Source organism: Ciona intestinalis, chromosome 6, assembly GCF_000224145.3.
Source record: "Ciona intestinalis chromosome 6, KH, whole genome shotgun sequence".
Lineage (NCBI taxonomy): Eukaryota > Metazoa > Chordata > Ascidiacea > Phlebobranchia > Cionidae > Ciona > Ciona intestinalis.
In genome coordinates this window covers 1,610,447-1,631,676 of record NC_020171.2, presented here as the reverse complement: position 1 = coordinate 1,631,676, position 21,230 = coordinate 1,610,447, and the positions used below count along the sequence as shown (strand labels likewise).

General features: G+C 37.0%; 3 protein-coding genes and 6 non-coding genes across 12 annotated transcripts in view; all 9 read left to right on the top strand.

Annotated features, from left to right (window-relative positions):
- The first annotated feature begins 1,114 nt into the window (after positions 1 to 1,114).
- Positions 1,115 to 3,588, top strand: LOC113474021. Its single transcript, XM_018812223.2, has 3 exons — positions 1,115 to 1,401; positions 1,719 to 1,856; positions 2,349 to 3,588. Exons 1-3 carry the CDS (start codon positions 1,115 to 1,117, stop codon positions 3,169 to 3,171), a joined length of 1,248 nt encoding a protein of 415 aa, XP_018667768.1. The 3' UTR covers positions 3,172 to 3,588.
- Positions 3,589 to 3,732: 144 nt separating this feature from the next.
- Positions 3,733 to 3,814, top strand: trnas-gcu. Its single transcript has one exon. It is a non-coding gene; the product is annotated as a tRNA-Ser (tRNA).
- A 3-nt stretch (positions 3,815 to 3,817) lies between these two features.
- On the top strand, positions 3,818 to 3,889 carry trnaa-ugc. The gene has a single exon. It is a non-coding gene; the product is annotated as a tRNA-Ala (tRNA).
- A 201-nt stretch (positions 3,890 to 4,090) lies between these two features.
- Positions 4,091 to 10,893, top strand: LOC100176957 (hydroxyacid oxidase 1-like). Of its 3 annotated transcripts, none has more exons than XM_026834901.1 (8): positions 4,100 to 4,472; positions 5,285 to 5,451; positions 6,207 to 6,327; positions 6,899 to 7,058; positions 7,877 to 7,977; positions 8,324 to 8,459; positions 8,683 to 8,841; positions 10,822 to 10,893. In XM_026834901.1, the coding sequence occupies exons 1-8, from the start codon at positions 4,345 to 4,347 to the stop codon at positions 10,828 to 10,830; spliced, it is 981 nt and encodes a 326-aa protein (XP_026690702.1). In that variant the 5' UTR covers positions 4,100 to 4,344; the 3' UTR covers positions 10,831 to 10,893. The 3 variants fall into 3 exon arrangements, with proteins under 3 accessions (XP_026690701.1, XP_026690702.1, XP_002130414.1); XM_002130378.5 differs by lacking the exon at positions 10,822 to 10,893 and adding an exon at positions 9,129 to 9,589 and having other exon boundaries at positions 4,105 to 4,472; XM_026834900.1 differs by lacking the exons at positions 7,877 to 7,977; positions 10,822 to 10,893 and adding an exon at positions 9,129 to 9,589 and having other exon boundaries at positions 4,091 to 4,472; positions 8,355 to 8,459.
- On the top strand, positions 7,244 to 7,325 carry trnas-gcu. The gene has a single exon. It is a non-coding gene; the product is annotated as a tRNA-Ser (tRNA).
- trnaa-ugc lies at positions 7,329 to 7,400 on the top strand. The gene has a single exon. It is a non-coding gene; the product is annotated as a tRNA-Ala (tRNA).
- trnas-gcu lies at positions 9,590 to 9,671 on the top strand. Its single transcript has one exon. It is a non-coding gene; the product is annotated as a tRNA-Ser (tRNA).
- Positions 9,675 to 9,746, top strand: trnaa-ugc. The gene has a single exon. It is a non-coding gene; the product is annotated as a tRNA-Ala (tRNA).
- A 2,219-nt stretch (positions 10,894 to 13,112) lies between the features above and the next one.
- LOC100180080 (serine/threonine-protein kinase Warts) overlaps positions 13,113 to 21,230 on the top strand; it is a 14,328-nt gene continuing 6,210 nt past the window's right edge. Inside the window, exons 1-14 of one of the 2 annotated variants that reach the window (XM_026834860.1) lie at positions 13,113 to 13,496; positions 13,714 to 13,885; positions 14,347 to 14,515; positions 14,736 to 15,089; positions 15,585 to 15,672; positions 16,152 to 16,327; positions 16,731 to 16,832; positions 17,104 to 17,176; positions 17,554 to 17,812; positions 18,469 to 18,562; positions 18,779 to 18,881; positions 19,181 to 19,642; positions 19,990 to 20,236; positions 20,820 to 20,963. In XM_026834860.1, coding sequence (XP_026690661.1) covers positions 13,282 to 13,496; positions 13,714 to 13,885; positions 14,347 to 14,515; positions 14,736 to 15,089; positions 15,585 to 15,672; positions 16,152 to 16,327; positions 16,731 to 16,832; positions 17,104 to 17,176; positions 17,554 to 17,812; positions 18,469 to 18,562; positions 18,779 to 18,881; positions 19,181 to 19,642; positions 19,990 to 20,236; positions 20,820 to 20,963 — 2,658 coding nt within the window. In that variant the 5' untranslated portion in view covers positions 13,113 to 13,281. The remainder of the gene's footprint in view (positions 13,497 to 13,713; positions 13,886 to 14,346; positions 14,516 to 14,735; positions 15,090 to 15,584; positions 15,673 to 16,151; positions 16,328 to 16,730; positions 16,833 to 17,103; positions 17,177 to 17,553; positions 17,813 to 18,468; positions 18,563 to 18,778; positions 18,882 to 19,180; positions 19,643 to 19,989; positions 20,237 to 20,819; positions 20,964 to 21,230) is intronic. The other variant, XM_026834861.1, reaches the window with a different exon arrangement.

The window sequence follows — 21,230 nt, the reverse complement described above, 5'->3', positions numbered from 1 at the left end:
AGGATCAATGGCGTGTCACGCGGTGGGTACTTAACTCTTAGAACAGTATAGTGCGCACTGTTAAGCGATTTCCTTTCTAGTTTCATTATAGTACTTTTGCCAATTACTAAATATATCGGCGCTCTTTGGGCAAAGATACTTTAGTTAGCAACTTATCGGACGTTTTAAATAAGAACCAACAACGCTATTTATTTATTTAGTTATTTCAAGATATTAATTGTTTATATAAGGTTATTTGAATATTATGTGCTAAAGATGTCCCGTCGTAGCCCTACGGTACTATGTCTGTTCAATACCAAAGTTTTCTTTTTAAATTGATTTAATCTTATTGATTTGGGAATCCGACGTTAAGGTGAACAGCTTTATAGTTGTGTTTACACAGACAATTAGGTTAGTCACTTATTAAACGGATATTCATCATACGTTGCCCATTAATATTGTTTCTGATACCATTTACGAAAACATGCACTGTGCTAACAAATAGTTAAAAGCTATTTTATGCTTATATAGTGTGTAATAGAAGAATGTAAAAGGAAAAAAAACAGGAAAGTTTTAGAAAATACTGTTGGGTAAGATGGATACCGTTAGCTTGTCATATTTTCGAACTGTGTTTTCAACAATTAAAACACTCATTTGTAGTCGTAAATCTACGGTTATATAATTATGTAATTATTCTATATTTACTATCAAATGGGACGATAAAAGAGAATGAAAACATGGACCATCTTACCCTAAGCCATAACATAATGTACAGTGCAAATAGTAAAAGCCTATATATAGTAGGGTGGGGAAAGATGGGACACCTTTTCAATCTATTTTCTCCTCCAATTTGGTACGAAACAAACTTTCAACGATTTTTTATAAAACTTAATCCTCACGTCTCCCATAGATCGTTGCTAATTGTTTAAAATACGATTAGGATATTTGGTTATTATGTGTGAAAGGTGTCCCATCTTCCCCCACTCTACTATATACAAAGTTTAGCATCTATATTTCAATGAATTTTTGGCTCTTTTATCTAAACGCAGATCCTATTTGAGTCACAATGATTAAGAAGTATCACTTAACAGTAGGACTGGGTCGGGCTCTATTTTTTTCGTCTTATGGTTTCGTAATGTATATGAGGTACAGCACACCGCCCGTCTTTGACAGTTCAATTGGTAAACACGGCCAAAAACATTTCCCACAAAAGCTTAAGAGTAAAACAGATGGGGAAACCCCCCAAACCGATGCAGAAGCTTCACAATGCGACAACTTGCTCGAAAATATCGTCAAGGGTCAATGGGTCGTATATAACAAATCACTGGAGCGAGAAATTGATGACGTGTACACACGCTATCGGTCACAAAGAAAAATTCAAAATAAGTGGACGCGCGAAGACGGGAAATGTGGTTATAACAAGTAGGTGGTGTTTGATGCGTTGTTGAGACCAGGGCTGGTTTTTCTATGGCCAGAGCTGCTGGAACTATTAACTCCCAGCAATAAAATTAAATCCATTGTAATCTTTCCCACTACGTGACATATGCTGTAACTTGTAAAGCAGGTACGAGGTGTATGAAACATAACACCCGCGTTTTATAACGACTGTCGTTGATCCCCACGCGTGGATAAAACATGTCTGTAAACGGAACAGTCGTGTTATGACGACTTTCGTTTTTCGGGCACACGATGATAACTATTTACATGCATTCGTTTCCCAAAGTGTGTTCTATTCACAGTTACCAGGATAGAATCCCGGGATCAAATTGGCCAAGGGTTGGAAGTTGGTGTGATCGGTATGGAAATAAACCTTGCTGTGATAATTACATGAACGGTGTGTGTCGGGATGCTAGTGAGGAAACTTGCAACTGTCCGAAGTAAGTTGGAATATTATCTATATAAGGGTAGGGGAAGATGGGAAAACTTTTCATTCTATTTTCTCGTCCCATTCGGTAGTAAACAAAGAACATTCAAAGAATTATAAAACCGTATTCTCACGACTCCCATAGACCGTTGTTAATTGTTTAAAACACGATCAGAATATTTGGATATAATGTGCTAAAAGTGCCTCATCTTCCCCCACCCTACTATGTGATACATTCTGGATTGTCCGAATGGCGTGTCATACGCAAAGTCACAAAATATTCACCTATACACAGTAACATTCGTGGTAACTTCCTAAGCGGGCACGCGGTGTGTGGAACAGAACCCCCGTGTTATAACGACTGTCGTTTTTCCTCCACGCAAGGATAAATAAGTTACATTTATTTATATTTTGATGAATGAGGCCTGCAATACCATGGTATTTAAAACAGAGAAGCCACATTACTGTATTTAATGGCAACATTACTGTATATTAATCTTTTTAGTTGCATCGACACTCGTAAATACAAAGTTGCTGAAGCTGCGATTTGGAAAACTGATGGAAATTGCAAATGGACAAATTACTCCGGAGATACTGCATGCGATGTAATAGAAAATTCTCAGTTTAATGACCTCCAATTTGTGGGGGATTCACACATGCGAAATATGTTCGTCGGAATGATGATGCTGCTCTCAAATGACCCAAACCAGGGCGCTTGGAGTACACATACAACGCCCGAGCAGAAAAAGAGGTGCCACGGGTTCGAATTTTTCTTTTGGGACAACTGCAGGACTGTAATAGAAGACATGTATGAGCTGCCACATTATAACAAACTGTGCAGAAATCGAACCCCGAAATTTTCCGCTGCTGTAAAAGTGTATTTCAGTCTTGAATACGCTGGGAAGTTTGTAGACTTGGTAAAGCAGCGGCTTGGTAAAATTGGCACACTTATAGTAGTAGGGGTTGGCTTACACATAAACTTAAACCCTACCGCCACTATAGACCGTTACCTAAAGCCAGCTGTAGACGTAATAGAAAAGCATTACGCGAACTCCAGTGCAATGAAATGGCCTAAATTGGTATGGGTGCTTCCATTGCCCGCTAACCTACTTAAACCAACGCAAAATATCAAGTCTCAAGGCAAAGAGGGCCTGGACGCTTTTTCTTCAAAGTTGAACGAGTATTGTAAAGAACACGGGATACCCGTCATGGATTTTGGAAAGATGGCTCAGTTTACGCAGAGTTTCGACGGCTTCCATTACGGACTGGCTGTTAACCTAATGTTAAACCAAATTCTTCTTAATTACATTTCTTCTATTAGTCCCTAAATGCACTTTTAGGGTCGTGAAATATGATGTTTTAACTTAAAAAAGTGAGCATAAGGTGTATGAATACACCATGTGTGTCTGGTGTATAAGAAGACACCCACGTTATAACTCGACAGTGAGCATAAGGTGTATGAATACACCATGTGTGTCTGGTGTATAAGAAAACACCCATGTTATAACTGGACAATATATTGAATTCTATCGTCGGTAGGCTATATACACGTTTCTGTATTTACTGTTATGATTCAATATCCGAACTTAAAATGCTCTTAACATATATATGCTGCTGACTCGTTGTAATGCTGCAGCGTTACTGCGTAACCACACTACTTATCCTACTATGCAATTATTATCTTAATGTGTAAAATTAACTATAAACTGCTATATTATACAATAAAACTTAATGTAACAATTCATTTTTATTGTGTTTTTTTATAGACGATGTTAGCTTTTACGCAAGAGAAACATCAGTGATTAAATCGAATTCAGGACAAAGTTAGTTATACCACCTACCAAGCGTCTTTGCTGTTGGTGTTTGAATTATACAGGTAACATTCGTACGACGAGGTGGCCGAGTGGTTAAGGCGATGGACTGCTAATCCATTGTGCTCTGCACGCGTGGGTTCGAATCCCATCCTCGTCGGTTGGGGATGTAGCTCAGTGGTAGAGCGCACGCTTTGCATGTGTGAGGCCCCGGGTTCAATCCCCGGCATCTCCATTTTATTTCACCAGCAAATCAAACACGCGTTATTGTGCAATCAATAATCACCGACGTCGCGAGTAAGACGCTTGCAAGAAGTATTTGCCTTTTTTCCTTCGTTGTCCTTGCTTGCAGTGTAATTCGAGGTTGCAACCGGAACGTAATAGTTTTAAAGCGTCAACGCGAACTGTGTACGTAGAATCAGCAGTTTGTTTATAGGCAGGAACGTTTTTGTACTCTGTATACTTACTGTATAATGTTGAAGCTTTAGTTTTGCTCATATGCAGTTATGTTTTGATGTCCTTATGTGATGTCTTGAAGCAGTGCCAATACTGCAGAACCATCAGACCATAACAGACGAGTTACGTGTTTTGTTAACAAAGGGTAAACATACTAAAGCAATACTCTTACTTGGGTATAGTTTGACAAAGTGTAAATACGCTTTGTATGCTTGCATATATAACTGTTACAAAATGGCGGATTTTATTAAATATTTAGAAAAGTACTGCAAAAAGACATTACCACAATCGGTGTATGCGTTCTTCAGCCAAGGCTCTTATGACGAAAACACTCTACGCGACTCAATTCAAGCTTACCAAAGGTAAAGAACTCTAAACTAATCATTAAATGTTGTAATGTGATAGAGTACTGTAGGGTAAAATGAATATCATGAGCACATAAAATCGTATATTTGCTAATCATGTATTTAACAGTTAACAGGCGCATTTAGAGTCGTGAGGATACGGTTATATACTTTGTTTACAACCAAATTGAACGATAAAGTGCATGAGCCGAAACGGATGTTATGCTTATTTGATACACGCTGGGTTGGACATTTAGCGGCAATACAACTGTGTGCACAAGTTTGTATTCTATATACGTTGTTGAGGTATGACGGCGCGCCATGGGAATTAATACGTAATAAAGCCAGAGTACGTTCTGCTATAAGTGCTTGTTAATCAGTTACCAATTAAGTAAATATTTGTACACGGTTCCTCTTTTATGACATAGCAAAGCATAGGTTCAGGGGTTCGAAGCCCGACGCTGTCATAATATGTGCGTATATGTATTAAAAGTAATCACCCACACAGTTAGAGAAGTTGTAACTTGTAATAAAACAGGACACCCGTGATATAACGACTATCTTTGCCCCGTCGCGAATAAACAATTACACTCATTTGACACTCTCATTATACAGTAGTGTGGGGGAATATGGGACACCGTTTCGTTCTATTTTCTCGTCCAATTTGATAGTAAACAAAGAATATTCAAACAACTATAAAACTATATCTTCGCAACTCCCATAGATCGTTGCTAATTGTTTAAAACAAGATTATGATATTTTGATATTATGTTAAATGTGCCCCTTACTATAACCCGTTATTGTTTAACCCATTCCGGATATATTTCTAGGTACAAGTTAGTTCCATCTGGTCTCCCAACTCAAACATGTGATCTTCGTACTCGAATTGAGTTCCCGAAACGGGGGATTTCCCTGGATCTAGAACTCCCTTTCGGTTTTTCCCCTGTTGGTCTTATGGGTGCTGGTCATAAGGACGCTGAGTTAGCTACAACTAAAGGTATTATGATTTATGTCGTCGCTGCTACCATTGTGGGCGTATGTGTCCTTGGGCAAGACACTTAACGGCAATTGCTCCGACCCAGTGGTCAATAATGGGTTGTACAAACTACCAGCAATATATAAAAATAAAAAAATTCCCAAAAAATAATTACCTACAAAGTAACATACATGGTAACTTGTAAGCTGGCACGAGGTGTTAAACCCGTGTTATAACGACTGTCGTTTTCTTGTTACTGTCGTTTTTTTGTTATGGTCCATTTTCGTGCCTGCTTCTGTCGTTTTTTTGTTATGGTCCATTTTCGTGCCCGCTTACGAATTACCACGTATGTAACTTTGTGGCGAATTTTTGTGACTGAACCTTGGCGTCAGGATTTTTTTTTCGGCCATTTTGCATGTACCACGTTAATTTTGACCAGCGCCATGGAAAAGTAGTGTCGTAGTCAAATGTTTTGTGCGTATTTTCTCTAAAGTAAAGATTTTCTCTAATGTGGTTCATTTTGCAAAAACTTGTACGAAATTTCTTATCGGGTGGCAACGTGGTTCACCTGCCTCTCTACACTATATACGCTCTAGAGTTTACAGGGGGTTCAAATAAGGCTCAAACGCGCTACTAATGTTGGCGTATGTGTCTTTGGAACAAAACTTAACGACGACGTACTCGCGACGTCGGTTCTCCAACCCAATGGTCTCTTACGGGTTGTCTAATTAAAAAAACAAACAAGTGAAATTTAAATGTTCTTATATATGTTTTAGCTGCGGAGAATTTCGGCGCTTGTGCCATCCTAAGCTCCCACAGCTCGAAAAGCATCGAAGAAATTCAACAAGCTGCACCGGGGTGTATAAAGATGCTACAACTTTACGTTTACTTGTCCAGGTAAGTTTAAAGTTATATTAACTGGTATCAAGTTTTGTAATTCATTTCCAGGTACACGAGGTGTCGGTTACAGAACACCAGTTTTTCTGAAGCGGCTATACGAGCTATGTGAAACAGAGCACCCGTGTTATAATGACTGTGTTTAAAGTTATAGTATTCGTTATTAAATATTGTAATTCAGTTTTTCTAATGCGGTTATACGAGCTATGTGAAACAAAGCACCCGTGTTATAATGACTGTGTTTAAAGTTATAGTATTCGTTATTAAATATTGTAATTCAGTTTTTCTAATGCGGTTATACGAGCTATGTGAAACAAAACACCCGTGTTATAACACCTGCCGTTGCCCCGACACGAAAAAATATTTATACGTTCATTCATTTGATTATACTGCTAGAATCTAATAACAATGATAATACTTACTTTATCCTGACATGGCGGGCAACAACAGTCGTTATAACATGGGTGTTCTGTTTAACACCGCGTTCGTGCTAACAAATTACCACGTATGTAATTTGTGGCGATTACTTGTAACTGAACCTTGGCGTCAGAATTTTTTGTTTGTTTTCTAGAGAGGTTTCTGAAGCTTTAGTTCAACGAGCAGAACGTGCCGGGTTCAAGGCAATTGTTGTTACAATCGATGGTCAAGTGCGTGGTATCAGATACTCTACTATGAGAACACCATTGGGAAATGAGTATCAGTCGGGCAACTTTGGAAGCGAGGAAAAAAAGGTAAAAATTACAAAGTAACACGTGGTAACTTGTGAGCTAACATGAGGTGTATAAAACAGAACACCTGAGTCTATAGAGTGTTAATGTCCGTGCATTTTATGAAGCAGGTTCTACATGCACGCAGTCATTGCTCGAATAAAACTATTATAGTGTTGGTGTTTGAAATATACAGGTAATAATTGTACGACGAGGTGGCCGAGTGGTTAAGGCGATGGACTGCTAATCCATTGTGCTCTGCACGCGTGGGTTCGAATCCCATCCTCGTCGTTTGGGGATGTAGCTCAGTGGTAGAGCGCACGCTTTGCATGTGTGAGGCCCCGGGTTCAATCCCCGGCATCTCCATTTTTCCTTTTAGTAAATGAACAAGCGTATGTGAATTATCGAACATAGCAGTTAGCATATAACACAACTTTATTTTTTCTCTTCGAATGTCATAACAAACAACAAATTCTTTAAAACAATGAAGAGAAGGAAATTAACTGTTAATGACAGCCGTTATACACACGCAGTCAAAACTATAAAAGTGTCCGAAAAGCGGTGCTAAGGCGCCAAAGCATGGTTGCTAAATCATCGAACTAAATAAATGATATATATAGTAGGGTGGGGGAAGATGGGACACCTTTTCATTTTGTCTTCTCTTTCCATTTGGTAGTAAACAAAGAATTATGAAACCGTTTCCTTACGACTTCCACAGACCGTTGTTAATTCTTTAAAACACGATCAGGCTATTTGAAAATTATGTGTAAAGTTGTCCCATCGTCCCCCACTATAAGTATTAAAGTAAGCACTTTACAAGTAGTTGTTGTGAATTTCTTTAGTTACTTGCAAGCGTTGGGTTGGACGTTGATAAAAGACGACAAGGCATCGGGTACGAGATTAAAGACCCCAGTCTTACGTGGGACGACATTAAATGGCTGAGGTTGGATTTTGCTTTTACTTTTTTAAAGTATAGCAGCCAAAGGGCTTAGATTTTTTCTGTAAAACAAAAATGATAAAATTGTGGTATCTTGGATGTATGCACAGCATTTTAAAAGCAGAGCCCATGGCGTTTTATAGTACTATAGGGCAAAATGGATACCGCACATAATGTACCATGGTTCACATCTATGCCTTTAACAATTACCAACGCTATTTTAGGGTTATAAAGATAAGGTTTTATAATTCCATAAATATTCTTTGTTTACTCCCAAATGGGACGATAAAAGAGAATGAAAACCCATTCTATTTCACCCAACCTACTATTATACAACGTGATTATCATTTAGGTCAATCACTGACTTACCTATTATACTGAAGGGAGTATTACGTGCTGATGACGCAATAAAGGCTCTTGATTATGACGTGGACGGCATCATGGTATCCACACACGGGGGAAGGCAGTTGGATGGGACACCTGCACCGGTAATAGTGACGTCACGAACCTATGACCTCATGATATTATGTTTTTAATATAATTTATTTTTAAAATCGTGTGATGCGAGGTGTACGAAACAGAACACCAGTGTTATAACGACTGTCGCTGCCCCGCCGTGCGAGGATAAATAAATTACATTCATTTAACCATATTAGAATTCCAAACTTGAATCGGTGTAGCCCGCTGTCAACACTTGGATCTTCATTTCAGATAGATGCACTCCCTGAGATAGTGGATGCTGTCAAAGGAAGGTTAGTTATATTTGTGGACGGTGGCGTGAGGAGCGGTGATGACGTATTGAAATCGATTGCTGTGGGAGCCGATGTCGTTTTCTTTGGAAGGCCAATGCTGTGGGGACTGGTTTGGAAGGTACATGCCGGTTAGGGCGAGTTGGGACATCTTTAGCAAGCTATATCCAAATATCCTGAAAGTGTTTTAAACAATTCACAACGGTCTATGGAAGTCGTGAGGTCACGGTTTTATAATTCTTTGAATGTTCTTGTTTACTACCAACTAGAATGAAAGTTGTCCCATCTTCCCCCACACCACTATATGTTTTGATATACTTGGAGCTAGGTGTGGATGCTTGATTATTGGGTCATCTGTCTTTGGGTATTGGGCCAAGTCCACGTTTAAATTGGTCTAACATAACATAGGGCCAAGCGGGCGTTGAAACGGTTCTACAAACGTACAAAGATGGGCTCTCTACTGCCATGATGCGGAACGGGTTATCACGATTAAGTAACATCACGCGAGCAAATGTACAACGGTGCAATGCATCGAATACTATAAGCAGTCCAAGACTATAAACCTTTACCATATTTCGGTTCCATTTTAATATAAATTTTCCAAAATTGATCAGGTTTAGCAACCACGCTTTTATTTAAACTTTGCCTTTTTTTTACCCAGAGCATGTTTAACGATTTTACCCAGAGCATGTTTTACATTTTAACAACTGTTTTGCTGGTAATTCCCTTCTCTTCGCTGTTCTAACTTTTAACTAATCAAATTTTTGTTACTGTATTCAAAGAAAGATTTAATTTTTAATTTATTTTAAATGTGTAGTGTAATGCGGTTGCGGTCGTACTGCTCTTCATTTATTTAATCATATTCGTACGACGAGGTGGCCGAGTGGTTAAGGCGATGGACTGCTAATCCATTGTGCTCTGCACGCGTGGGTTCGAATCCCATCCTCGTCGGTTGGGGATGTAGCTCAGTGGTAGAGCGCACGCTTTGCATGTGTGAGGCCCCGGGTTCGATCCCCGGCATCTCCATTTTTACAATATCCATGGCTATATTTATAATCGGAACCGTAAAGAACTCTAAACTATTAATATCTCTTCAAACTCTTTGTCAACACCTTAATTTAATTGATCTCTAAAAAACCACTCCGTACGTTTATTTACTCTCTTTTGTTATTGTTTTTATTTGATGTCGCAAGGATGAAACAACTTTTACAACGAGAAATCTCGCTTTACAAAGTGCCGTAATTAGGTTTACATACATTTTGGTCGGTACTTTATAAGTGGCCACGCTGTAAGCTGGTATGACGCACCATAGACCTTTTGTTTCACTTGTAACTCCCGCTTACACAACGGACACTTTATAGGTACAAGTATGACTCACCTTGTGTTATTATTTGACTCACTAAGGAAACTCCCTACCAGTTATTAATGGCTTCGAATTTGAACCATCTTTCGTTCAGTTTGTATGGGTTTGTGTGTATGACTGTGCCAGTAAGACAGCTTCATTTTTAACTTGAAGATGCGTGTATTTATTTATTATGGCCGGTTTTAATGCGGGTTTTGTTTACTCTTGTCCATATTTGTATGCAAGTCGTATGTCGTATACGTATTAATGGTTCTAATTCAAATATTATAGGTGCGGGAATTTGTAAAAGTTGCAGTTGTACGGTTTAATAGTCAACTGAATTCCGCAAACTTGGTAGAATGGGGAAAGACGGGACACCTTGAGCACATAATGTTCAAATATCCTAATCGTGTTTTAAATAATTAAAAACGGTCAATGGCAGTCATGAGGATACTGTTTTAAATGAAAAGGTGTCCCATCTTCCCTGGGCCCCAAAATCCGCGAATCTATTTAAGTTGTGTAATGTTTCAATTGAATACTCAAGGCGTTTTGAAAATCCACTAATGTTGTAATAGCTGTTGTTTTTTTAACAAACTTTTTAGTTTCCTTCCAGGTCAAAGTTCGTTTTATATTTGTCGCTCAAAAGCACAGGTTCCAGACTGTAGGTATTAAATATCATGTCTATATGTAACTTAAACCCACTGTCCAGCAGGTGTAGGTGTGTGATATGAAATGTCAGTTATTGTGTTTTTCTCTCAGGTTACATAATACGAAAGCGTTTTTAGAAAGGGAACGTTTCGCAATCTTTGGAAAACACTGAAAATATTTTCCCGATATTTTTACTCATCGTGTGGTGCAACGGAGTCTAGCAGATGTTCCTCTCTAGAGATAGGCTATACAGCTTAGTTGGTATGCTATTACCGTTTAAATAATTGTTGTTTTATAAAGGTCCTCTTTTTGTTATACAGTTGTTTCATGTTTTACCAAAGGCGAATGAGTTTACGCTCAGTTGATTCGAACTTAACTTAATAAGAAACTTAACTTAATAAGCGGTCCCAATTAAAAACTTTTTCACAAGAGTAAAACTATGTTTCGTATGTATAAGTCTTATTGGATATCAGATTTTTAAGCTATTGTTTTGATGTCATAATGTCTAATGCAACATTAAGTCTGTATACTGCAAACCATTTGTAATTGGCAGATTTGAATGTATGGGTTAAAGAGTCTAGACTTCGTGTGGTTGGTTAGATTGTTTTCAGCAAGATTGTGTCTCGTTGTTGATATAAAGAAAACACCGAATCTTTAGTCGGTAATAGAGTAATTAGAAATTAACTCTGCGCCTTACAATTGCTTTGGTTCTATCGTAACCTTACACCAGCATTCGAAGTAATATTAGCAGTGTTCTCAACCGAGCACCTTTGCCAATAGTAATATGAGACTTTTCTTCGAGCAAGCCAGACAGATTGAACAATACTCGATCTCAGGTGAACCTATATGCTGAATAGACATGTACAGTGTCAGAATGTCATACACAGATTCAATTGTGTTTCAAGTGTCATGGATGGCAGTTTCTCAGTGAAGGTTAATTTGAACAGAGTCTGGCGCCGCCGCAATACATAAACAACACTTTTGGACCATGTATGTTCAGAAGAGGTGTAGTTCTGTGGGGTAAGACCGTTCGCACATAATATCCCATATTTCCGAATCATATTTTAAATCTACCAAGTAACAACGCTAGTTTAGAGTCGTTAGGACATACGCAGTAGCCGATCAATTATTATGGTTAGGTAAGTATTTTTCAATTGTAATTTATATAGCCTATAGTGGGGTGGGGAGGATGGGACACCTTTAGCACCCAATATCCAAGTATCCTGGTCGTGTTTTACACAATTAAAAACGGTTTATGGGAGTCGTGGGGATACGGGTTTATAATTCTTTGTTTACAACCAAATGGGACGAGAATATGGAATGAAAAGGTGCTCCATCTTCCCCCACCCTACTGTATGTTTAAATGCATTTGCAGTCGAATGCTTTGCTGGTATTGCTGTAACAAAACATCTTCTGTAAACAAAAATACTTCACGAGAAAATCTAAATAATGTGGCGTAGTAAGACAGTGTACGGCTTATTGCTTGTGGTAACTGAAATAACATTGTGTTTATGTGTTCACCAGAAAGAATGTGTTATTTATGCCAGAAAAATATCACCAAAGTGGCAGTGATAAATGGCTGTTGACAATAGTCAAAGCGCCCTTGAAATTCCTCGCGCGTTTTTCATTGTTCATTGTTATTGCGTAACAAACGAAATGCCAAAGACAATAGCATGTTGTTTTAGAACACGGAACGGGCTCTAAATGCCTAATCGGTCGCACGGTCTCGCTATCGTTCGATTTAAACGGGATTAAATTAGCTCGAATTGCGCCAGTTAAAACTTTGTGGAAATCCCACTATCGTAAATATTGTTTTATAAATTATGTTACTCGAGAGCACCGTTCAACCTATTTAGGTCATAACTTGATACTGAGTATAAACAAGCGAAGCATATAAATGATTTGATTGCGTCAATTATTTTGCAACTCTCGAGCGATAAACGATTTTAGAAAGCGTCGTCGGACGGAATCTTTATCGACTTGCTCGATTACTTGCGGCGCTCGCGAGTTTTCTAACGTTGTTGGCATTCTTTCGTTGAATCGTTATGTGTTTGTTTTTACTTTGTTGTCGTTTTATGGCTATTTACAATCGAGTTTTCGATTTATTATTGGTTTGCTAATGAACAAAAGGCAAAGTGCAGCGACTGCATATTTGGTAGTGGGCTGTTTTACAGTTAATGTAAAAAATACCGAAAACGGGTACAAGAACTGAATAGATATAGAATGTTAAATTTTACGTTGTTTGTCAACAAAATGTTGTTTATTTGGAAGTACAGATGTTATCTTTTACCAAGAGTGCCTGTAAAGCCGGAATAATATAAAGATATACCAGAACTGAAAGCCGTAATAAGTTATAGTGTTTATATGGCAGATTAACATAATCTACGAAAACATTTTTATTTAAATTGTTTTGTTTTAACAAGCATATAGGTACTAAGGCTTTGATCTTCACTAGTTAAAACTCCCTGACAGTCACATTCGTCTATATATCAAATTATTCTACCGGACTATAACAGTCACTTCTGGAAATTGGAATAATTTTACAAAAGAAGGTTTGGAGCGGTGTAAAAGATGCTGAGAAGAGGAGACTCTTCTGCAAGTGATTCTTCCTCCAGAGGAAGATCACCTCGTCCGGTTTCGTTCCCAAACGCCCAACAGCACCCAGGGTGGAAAAATTATGATCTGATAAAAAAGTTCAAAGATGTTTCGCTTACCAAGGATAAAAGACCAAAACGTCATAGTCTCACAGATTCTGAAACATCGGATGTTGCTATAGCAGTCGGAAGGTAATTTTATCTGTTTTCTGATGTATTTAGATCCCAGTATGAAAAAAATGTATTACACAAAACGAGTTATTTTAGATGAAAATCTGGCAAAAATAAATTGTTAAAAAAAGGTTCAATGCTATTACTATTGTGGGTGTACATGTATAAACTTGTTAACTACTGTTATAAATTTCACATTCATGTTGTACATAAATATTTAAACAGCATTTGTTTTTAGTACAAGGCAGCCAGCTGTCCCATTATTGGTGAAACGGCAGTTAACAAAAGGTCAAAATGAGCAAAAAATGCGGCAAATTCGAAATGATCTCAACAACCTTGTGTCTAAAGACATGAATCCGGTTCAACAGCAATACGTGATTGATTTGATGACGGAAATGAATGTGGATCAGGTATTTTTATGCCATATATATAATTGTTACATGGTTAATTAATATAATTTCTGGCATTTTTAGCGCACCTGCATGTTACACCAGTAAAGTATGTTATTTTTCTGCCATAGTTAACCTCTTGCAATTTCAATGTATTTTGCAGCAATAGTCTAAGACTAATTATGAATGTTGTAAAATCCGCAGTATTTTTACACTGGATTTTTGGTGTGTTGGTGAAATTTAAAATTTTAAAAGATTTTACTCTGATACTAACATCTGTTTACTAAAAACAAAGTCCATTGCTGTTGACATAATTCAACATTATGATGTCATTATCCAGGGCACAGCATATGTACCTAGTAGGCCAGTAACATAGAATGATAAAACCTATTCCATGCATACCCGTGTTTAGTAGGCGCCTATGCTAACATCTGTTTACTATTACCTTCGACATAATTCAACATTGTGATGTCATTATCCAGGGCACAGCTGAACAAGCGGTCCGTGACACACATGGCCGGAGCATTGAAGCTGCCAGAGAAACAATATCCAGGTTACTGTCCAAGAAAATACAACAGGAACACATGCTTCGCGTCCAAGCTGCTGCAGCACAGCGTGCACAGAATGCTTATCTGCCCGTTATACCACAAGGTAATGTTGGTAAATGTTTTTATTTTATGCGTGGTGTTGCCTATGCTTGTTTGTATAGACACCTACACTTTATAGCAGAGTAAAGTTCTTATTTAAATTTGGTGCTAAAACAAATGATGTCACCTCTATTTTAAAGTTTGTTGATACTGCTAATGTACAAGCTACTATTTTTTTATTTTATTGGCATAACAGTTTTCTTGACCATATACTTTTTCCACAGACATGAGGCCTCGTGGTCATTATGGGTCCATAGAATCAGTCAACAGTTTGCCGCAGCGTGGTAGCCCTGATGGTGCAAGCAGCAGAGCGGACAGTCCACCACTATCAGGCCCCAACTCTGTGAGACTTCTCTCTGGCATACCACCATACGAGAGCACAAAAAGCAACCAGAAACAAGCAATTTACATAGACCAAAACTACAACCAATTCGCACGACAGTTTCAAGTCGAAAACCCAGGTTATGAGCAACGAAAATTACCCACAACTTCCCCACCTCTATACCCAAGCTGTATCACTACTTCAAACAGAAACAGCGGTTCGTTCTCTCCACAGAGCTCTGATGCAGGTTTGCAAGGTAAATATTTAGAAATAAACTATTTCAAAGCTTCACTTATACTTCCCTACCGTTTTTACCAAACTTATATAAACACAGAGAAGGCAGGAAAAGGTGGACACACAATTCTTTGAAACAAATTTTACCTCATTGGTTGTTTGTTTACTTTATAATGCGTAAAATTATACTAATATAATGCGTAAAATTATACTGTATGCCTACCAGTCTACCTATCATGCCACCCAACGTTTGGTGCCATAACATAATGCAGCCAGTATCGTTTTATCTTTATTACAACATATTGTCAGAATACATAAAAGATGATTTACAAACCCCAAAAATTCCATACAAAACCACTAAAAGCTTCTATATTTACACACTAACAACACTGTATTAAATATCCTTTTTACTCTCATTTACACACACTGTTATGTTAACAAGCCCACCCATGGGACTTGTGGCAATAAATGTCCCAATAAACCCATTAAGGACATAATACATCGATTAATATATTAGGTCAATCACCAAGTTACCAAGCGGCCTCCAGGGAGGCTGTACTAAGAGAGCAATTACTTGCCGGTAATTACCAAACTGCTCACGACAGGTAATAAATATTTGACACTTTTGTTTAAATTGTTTATACTTACTGCATTGAATAAGGTTTACAAAGATTTTATGCCTTTGTTTTACCTACCTATAGAAAATGATCTTTAAAGATATCTGCAATAGTTGTACTTTGTCTATTCAATTATTTTATGTATGTTTTGTGCAGAATAGGAGCTGTTTTATTTAAATGAACAGCTATTCTGTTAAAAAATGTAATTTGCTCTGTTTCGTGTATTTTGCAAATGCAACTGTTGTTTAATATGATATCTATGTTTATATTCCGTTTCACCTGGCTGTAACAACAGTAGAGTGTAGAGAAGGAGGTTAATATGTTGTCTATGTTTCACCAGGTCACGTTTGGTCCATGCTGAATGTAAAAAAAATGTAAAAATGTAATTTTTTCATATTTTCTTTAGCTCTGTTTCGTGTATTTTGCAAATGCAACTATTGTTTACTATGATATCTATGTTTTATCAGGCCATGTTTAGTCCCGGACGAATCATCCGGTGACACTGGGGTCAAACAGGGTCATGTACAACACATGATACAACTTATGTCACCGGGAACTTCACCTGGCTCTATACTGACTACTAGTGGTGGGAAGGATATGATGTCTATGCCCAACACAAACCCGCACCAACCAATCATAAAAAGTAAGCTTTTGTAAAAATTGACTGTATGGAAGTTTTATATAAACAAATCTATGGTTGAAAAATGGTTTTGGCACATTTTGATGGCTTTTGAAATGCCATGCCCCATGGTGTGTATCATTAAAAGTGAGTTTTTATAAAAAAACATTATCAGATGAAAGTATTTTGATGAAATGAGATGCTTTTATATGGAATATGATCAAACTATGGGAATTTTACTGAAAATATTTGTCCTCGTGCTTTGTCCATGTTAAACTAAAACCATGGCAAATTAAAGCAAAAAAAAACAAACAAAATATTACTGGTAAAAACTAAGGGAAAGTTTCAGATAAAAACGTGGCTTCTAGAATTGTCCCATTGTGCATTTCTCTTTTTCAACAACAGTCAGAACATCAATATTTTTCAGGTTCTTGTACAAGTAGTCCTTTCTACCCAAGTCAAAACACAAGACCCCCACCCAGCTATACAGTTGCACAACAATATAAGAAAATACAAAACAGTCAACCTTGTAAGTTTATATTTTATCTTGTTTTATTACCCCAGTTAAATCTACAAAATTAACGAACTTATTTTTACATTTTCTCTATTTGCTGATTTTTCATCACAATTTTCATGTTTGCTGCCTAAAATTTTAAACTATTTTATGCAAAAACTTTTATGCAATTTTACTGAGATTAACAACAGCTTAAAATTGACTGAGATTACCAAAACAGTCCTCAACATTTGTTCATATATATATATATATTGTTTTTAATGTTTTAAACAACATTACATTCCAGGCACAGCAAACAGCCCAAGTTACACGAGTACCGAGCCAATATATTCAGACACCACTTCCTATACAACACAACAGTGAGTTAATTACTTCCTGTATTACCTTGTTCAGATCCTGGCTCTCCTAATACTGCCACTTGTAATGCTAGACCAGTTAATCCTTTAAGTTTATAAGTGTGTTGTCGTTTTGGACCGTTTTGGTGTGTTTTTTTGTCCATACTTATTGGTAATTCTGGCGTATGGGTCATGGGGCAAGCCATTAATGGATTGTAGAAACCTAATTGTAACAGTGCAACTCTGGCCTAAATCTTAGGCACCCTGGTGCACCTTGCTGTATGACCTAGAATACAATAATAAATCTCAGGTCTCATAGCGTACCCAAAAATAGAACAGTTCCTGTACCTATTCTACAAGTATAATCTATTAAAATTATTAAACCTATAATTTCCTAACAGAAGGTGTACCAATTCACCAAACTCAGCAATCAACAGCGCTCTTATGGGTAACATTCAGCCCCATACTTACGAGTACCCTTCTAACCCCATGTATATATGCCCTGGGGGTTACCCACGTACCCACCATGACGAAGCCCCCGCTATCCAGCGAACCCAGTATTTACCCCCACCCTCGGACTCGGGAAGCCCCGGGAGTTCTGTTGTTTCATCTTCTGATAAATCAGATTACATGGCTCACCAGCATTATGCGCAGACTAATGTAAGTAATGTTTAATTCAATATCCGTCTTTTCGAATTAGAACACAAACGCCGAAAAAACCTCTTACACAGTTAAAATACATACAATTACATATACCAATATATTCATATACTTATTTTAGGTTAGATTTTGAAAAATATTGAATTTAAATAATAATTATTAAATGCTTGTACATATATCAATAAACAATATGTTATTAGTGAAGTTTGGGCCAATTGGCCAAGTTGTCATAATCTGTTATACACCGATAGTGATATATATATAGTATACCAGATATAATATACATATATATATATTGCATTAAATTATTGGACAGTTACTATGCTTTTGCTGTTAAATGTAATTCTTACATTTATTTGTTTAATTTCTTTCTATTTTAATTGTGTCTGCACTTTTATGTGGTCACTTAACATTCACATATTACATGTGGTATTCAATATGTCTGGTTTATACATCAGGTTCCCATATATGCCCTCGATGTCTAGACTTCATGATTGAGTTAATAAAGCGGACACTATAAATACATGTCTCTCTACAATATCAATCCTTCACCACTTATATACAGTTACTGAATAAAATGCAATGAAAACGCACTGTTTAACCTAATATTCCCCAATTTCAAGCATTTTTTTTAAAATTTTTTTAACTTTTTTTAGAAATCCCGTCAAATACTGCATTCACCACAAAATGTGAATCCAAATGCAAAACAGAAACATCAGCAGCATATAACTGGACAGGAACAGAACATTGGTATGTACTTTGATTCATTACTGCTTTTATACAGTTTATTTAGATTAATCAATATAGAACTTATTTTTCCTCTTATAGCGGGGCGTTATAACACAGTTGTTCCGTTTCATATACCTTCTGCTCGCCCTAAGAGCATATGTATAACTTTCGCTGTGTATTTTTCATGTATAGTTGTATTATAAGCAGTAATTAAACCAATTGACATTTCCTTAACAGATGCATATGGTCAAATACATGGCCATGCAAGCCCTCCTTATTCCATGCAAAGTAAAAGCAATTACAAACAACAAACCCCATCACCTGCCTACTCTAATAAAAGGTGAGATTTCCACTTTAAAACTTATGTCAAATAAGTATATAATACTCCAGAATGGTGTGTTTTTTACCATGCTAATATGTCTCTACATTAACAAACACAGAAAAACGTAGGTACAAAACAAATTGAAGCATTTTTATTATGATACACGTACAATGCTTATGCCACATTAATCAATGAGGTTCCCTATATTTGACAACCATGCGTGTAACTTTATTTTTACAATGCGAACCCAGAATTGACTAAATTTTAAAAGACCATGAGTCCATGACCTATATTAATATTTGCAATATTTCACCCAGGGACCCACCAGCTTACACTGCCCAAACCCCCACCCCATCCAACCCACAACACAACCCCAGACAGATGAAAGTGGACATAACAGCCGCACGTAAATCGAACACTGGTCCTCGGGGCGGAAAACCCAGTCCCACGCCCACGGTGGCAAACAATTACCTTAACGCGGTCGAAAACGGTTCCGAAAATCGCAGCGTCGCAGTTTTACGTCACCCGAAAGAACGAGTTGAGTCAGCGGTTCGTGCCGCACGCGTGACAGGCAACAGCAATAAAAGACATTCAGGATCGTATTCTGCAGCTCCGTGTCCGAAACAAATGACAATAGCTGGTTGTAAAGGGACGCCTGATACTTCTGAGCCACCCCCGCTATATAAGGACGATACTACGGAAGAAAAATCGATTAGAATGTCGCCTGTACCTGTAAGGAGAAGTTTTAAAAGGTCTTCGGAAAAACATAAGACAAACAAGTAAGTAATATGTGTTGTATGTGTTTTTGTCCCGTAAAAATGTATGTAATACTAATGTCCCTGAAAATTTGTGCTTATGTATATTTAAATAAAGAATCTGGTTTTCTAACTTTAAAAAAATCAGCTTTTTTGGTAAAAAAAAAAAACAATTTAAATTTTATTATGAAACAAGTTATTATACGATGCCATATGGCAGACGGGATGTTGGTATATTGAAATTTACATATTTTACCACAAAACCTATTTACTTATCCATATATGTTTGGCATATTACTATAGTATGTTCATTTTTAAGTAAATAGTACTAAAATATTTACAATATATTACTAAATATTTGCATTTTTTAGTAAAACTGCATCCGATTCGAATTCCTCCCTTGACGAAGAAGACAACATGGAAGAGCCAGAGCAAGAATGGGAGACGACGAATCCGGAGGACACTGGGATGCAGGTGATGAGCACAAGGACGAGGAGAATGAAGAAATATTCCCCAGAAGCATTCAAGTTTTACATGGAACAACATGTAGAGAATGTGATTAAAGGATACAAAGCAAGGACCAGCAGAAGGTGGCAGCTTGAAAAGGAAATGAACAATGTAAGTTTGGTAAAAAAAAGATTGTGAGGGTTAATGTAATCTTATTCTAACTATATGAGTGAGATTATATCCATGGGTGTAAAGGTCCTTGGTTTTTTTTAGCCTGCTGTTGGATGTTCATACGAACAAAAAGGCTAAAATTTTATTTATACTTATTCACTAGTCACTACATTAATTAATTAGGTTCCCATGTTAAACAACTATAAGTTTTAACTACATTTTAGCAATGCCACCCAAAATTTTACTTAAACTTGTGACCATAACCCTATGCCTAGTAGCCCTAACCCCTATACCAACCCAATGTTACACTTTAAACCAGTATAGGCTATATATATATTGTAAAGTGGGGTAAGATGGGACATCTTTAGCACATACTATACCTAAATATCCTGATCGTGTTTTCAACAATTAACAACGGTTTATAGGAGTCGTGAGAATACGTTTTTTTAAAATTATTTGAATCTTTTTTGTTTACTACCAAATGGGTGGAAAAATGGAATAAAACCGTGTCTCATCTTTCCCCATCCTACTATATACACAGTTATTTGATTTAATAATTTTTTAAAAATCTTTTCCTCTTCAGTTTAATCTTCCCGAAGAAACGAAGACAGGCATGCGACAAATGTTGTTTAAGAAAGAATCGAACTACATCCGATTGAAGCGGGCCAAGATGGATTTATCAATGTATGATATGATTAAAAGCATTGGAGTGGGAGCTTTCGGAAAGGTAATTGGTTTAGGAAAAATAATTGTTATATTTATATAAATGTTTATTTTTTTTGTTTATTTTTTTTGTTATGTATTTATTTTCTTTATTTTGGTAGTTATTTAAATGAAGTTTTTCAATTTGGTTTTGTCATAGTTTTATTTTCTTATACATTTTTTAAACTACAACTTTCGTTTGATAGACCATGTATTATTTTTTGATGTGTGTCAATTTACAATTTATGTATTTTATTCTTTCAGGTCATGCTGGCAAGAAATAAAACAAGTG

Bases quoted from the DNA above. Each gene is read 5' to 3' on its own strand.
- LOC113474021 (XM_018812223.2), top strand. From the start codon at position 1,115: ATGTATATGAGGTACAGCACACCGCCCGTCTTTGACAGTTCAATTGGT. The intron at 1,402-1,718 runs GTAGGTGGTGTT...TTCTATTCACAG, and splicing joins GGGAAATGTGGTTATAACAA to TTACCAGGATAGAATCCCGG. The intron at 1,857-2,348 runs GTAAGTTGGAAT...TAATCTTTTTAG, and splicing joins GAAACTTGCAACTGTCCGAA to TTGCATCGACACTCGTAAAT.
- LOC100176957 (XM_002130378.5), top strand. From the start codon at position 4,345: ATGGCGGATTTTATTAAATATTTAGAAAAGTACTGCAAAAAGACATTA. The intron at 6,328-6,898 runs GTAAGTTTAAAG...TTTGTTTTCTAG, and splicing joins CTTTACGTTTACTTGTCCAG to AGAGGTTTCTGAAGCTTTAG. The intron at 7,978-8,323 runs GTTGGATTTTGC...ATTATCATTTAG, and splicing joins GACGACATTAAATGGCTGAG to GTCAATCACTGACTTACCTA.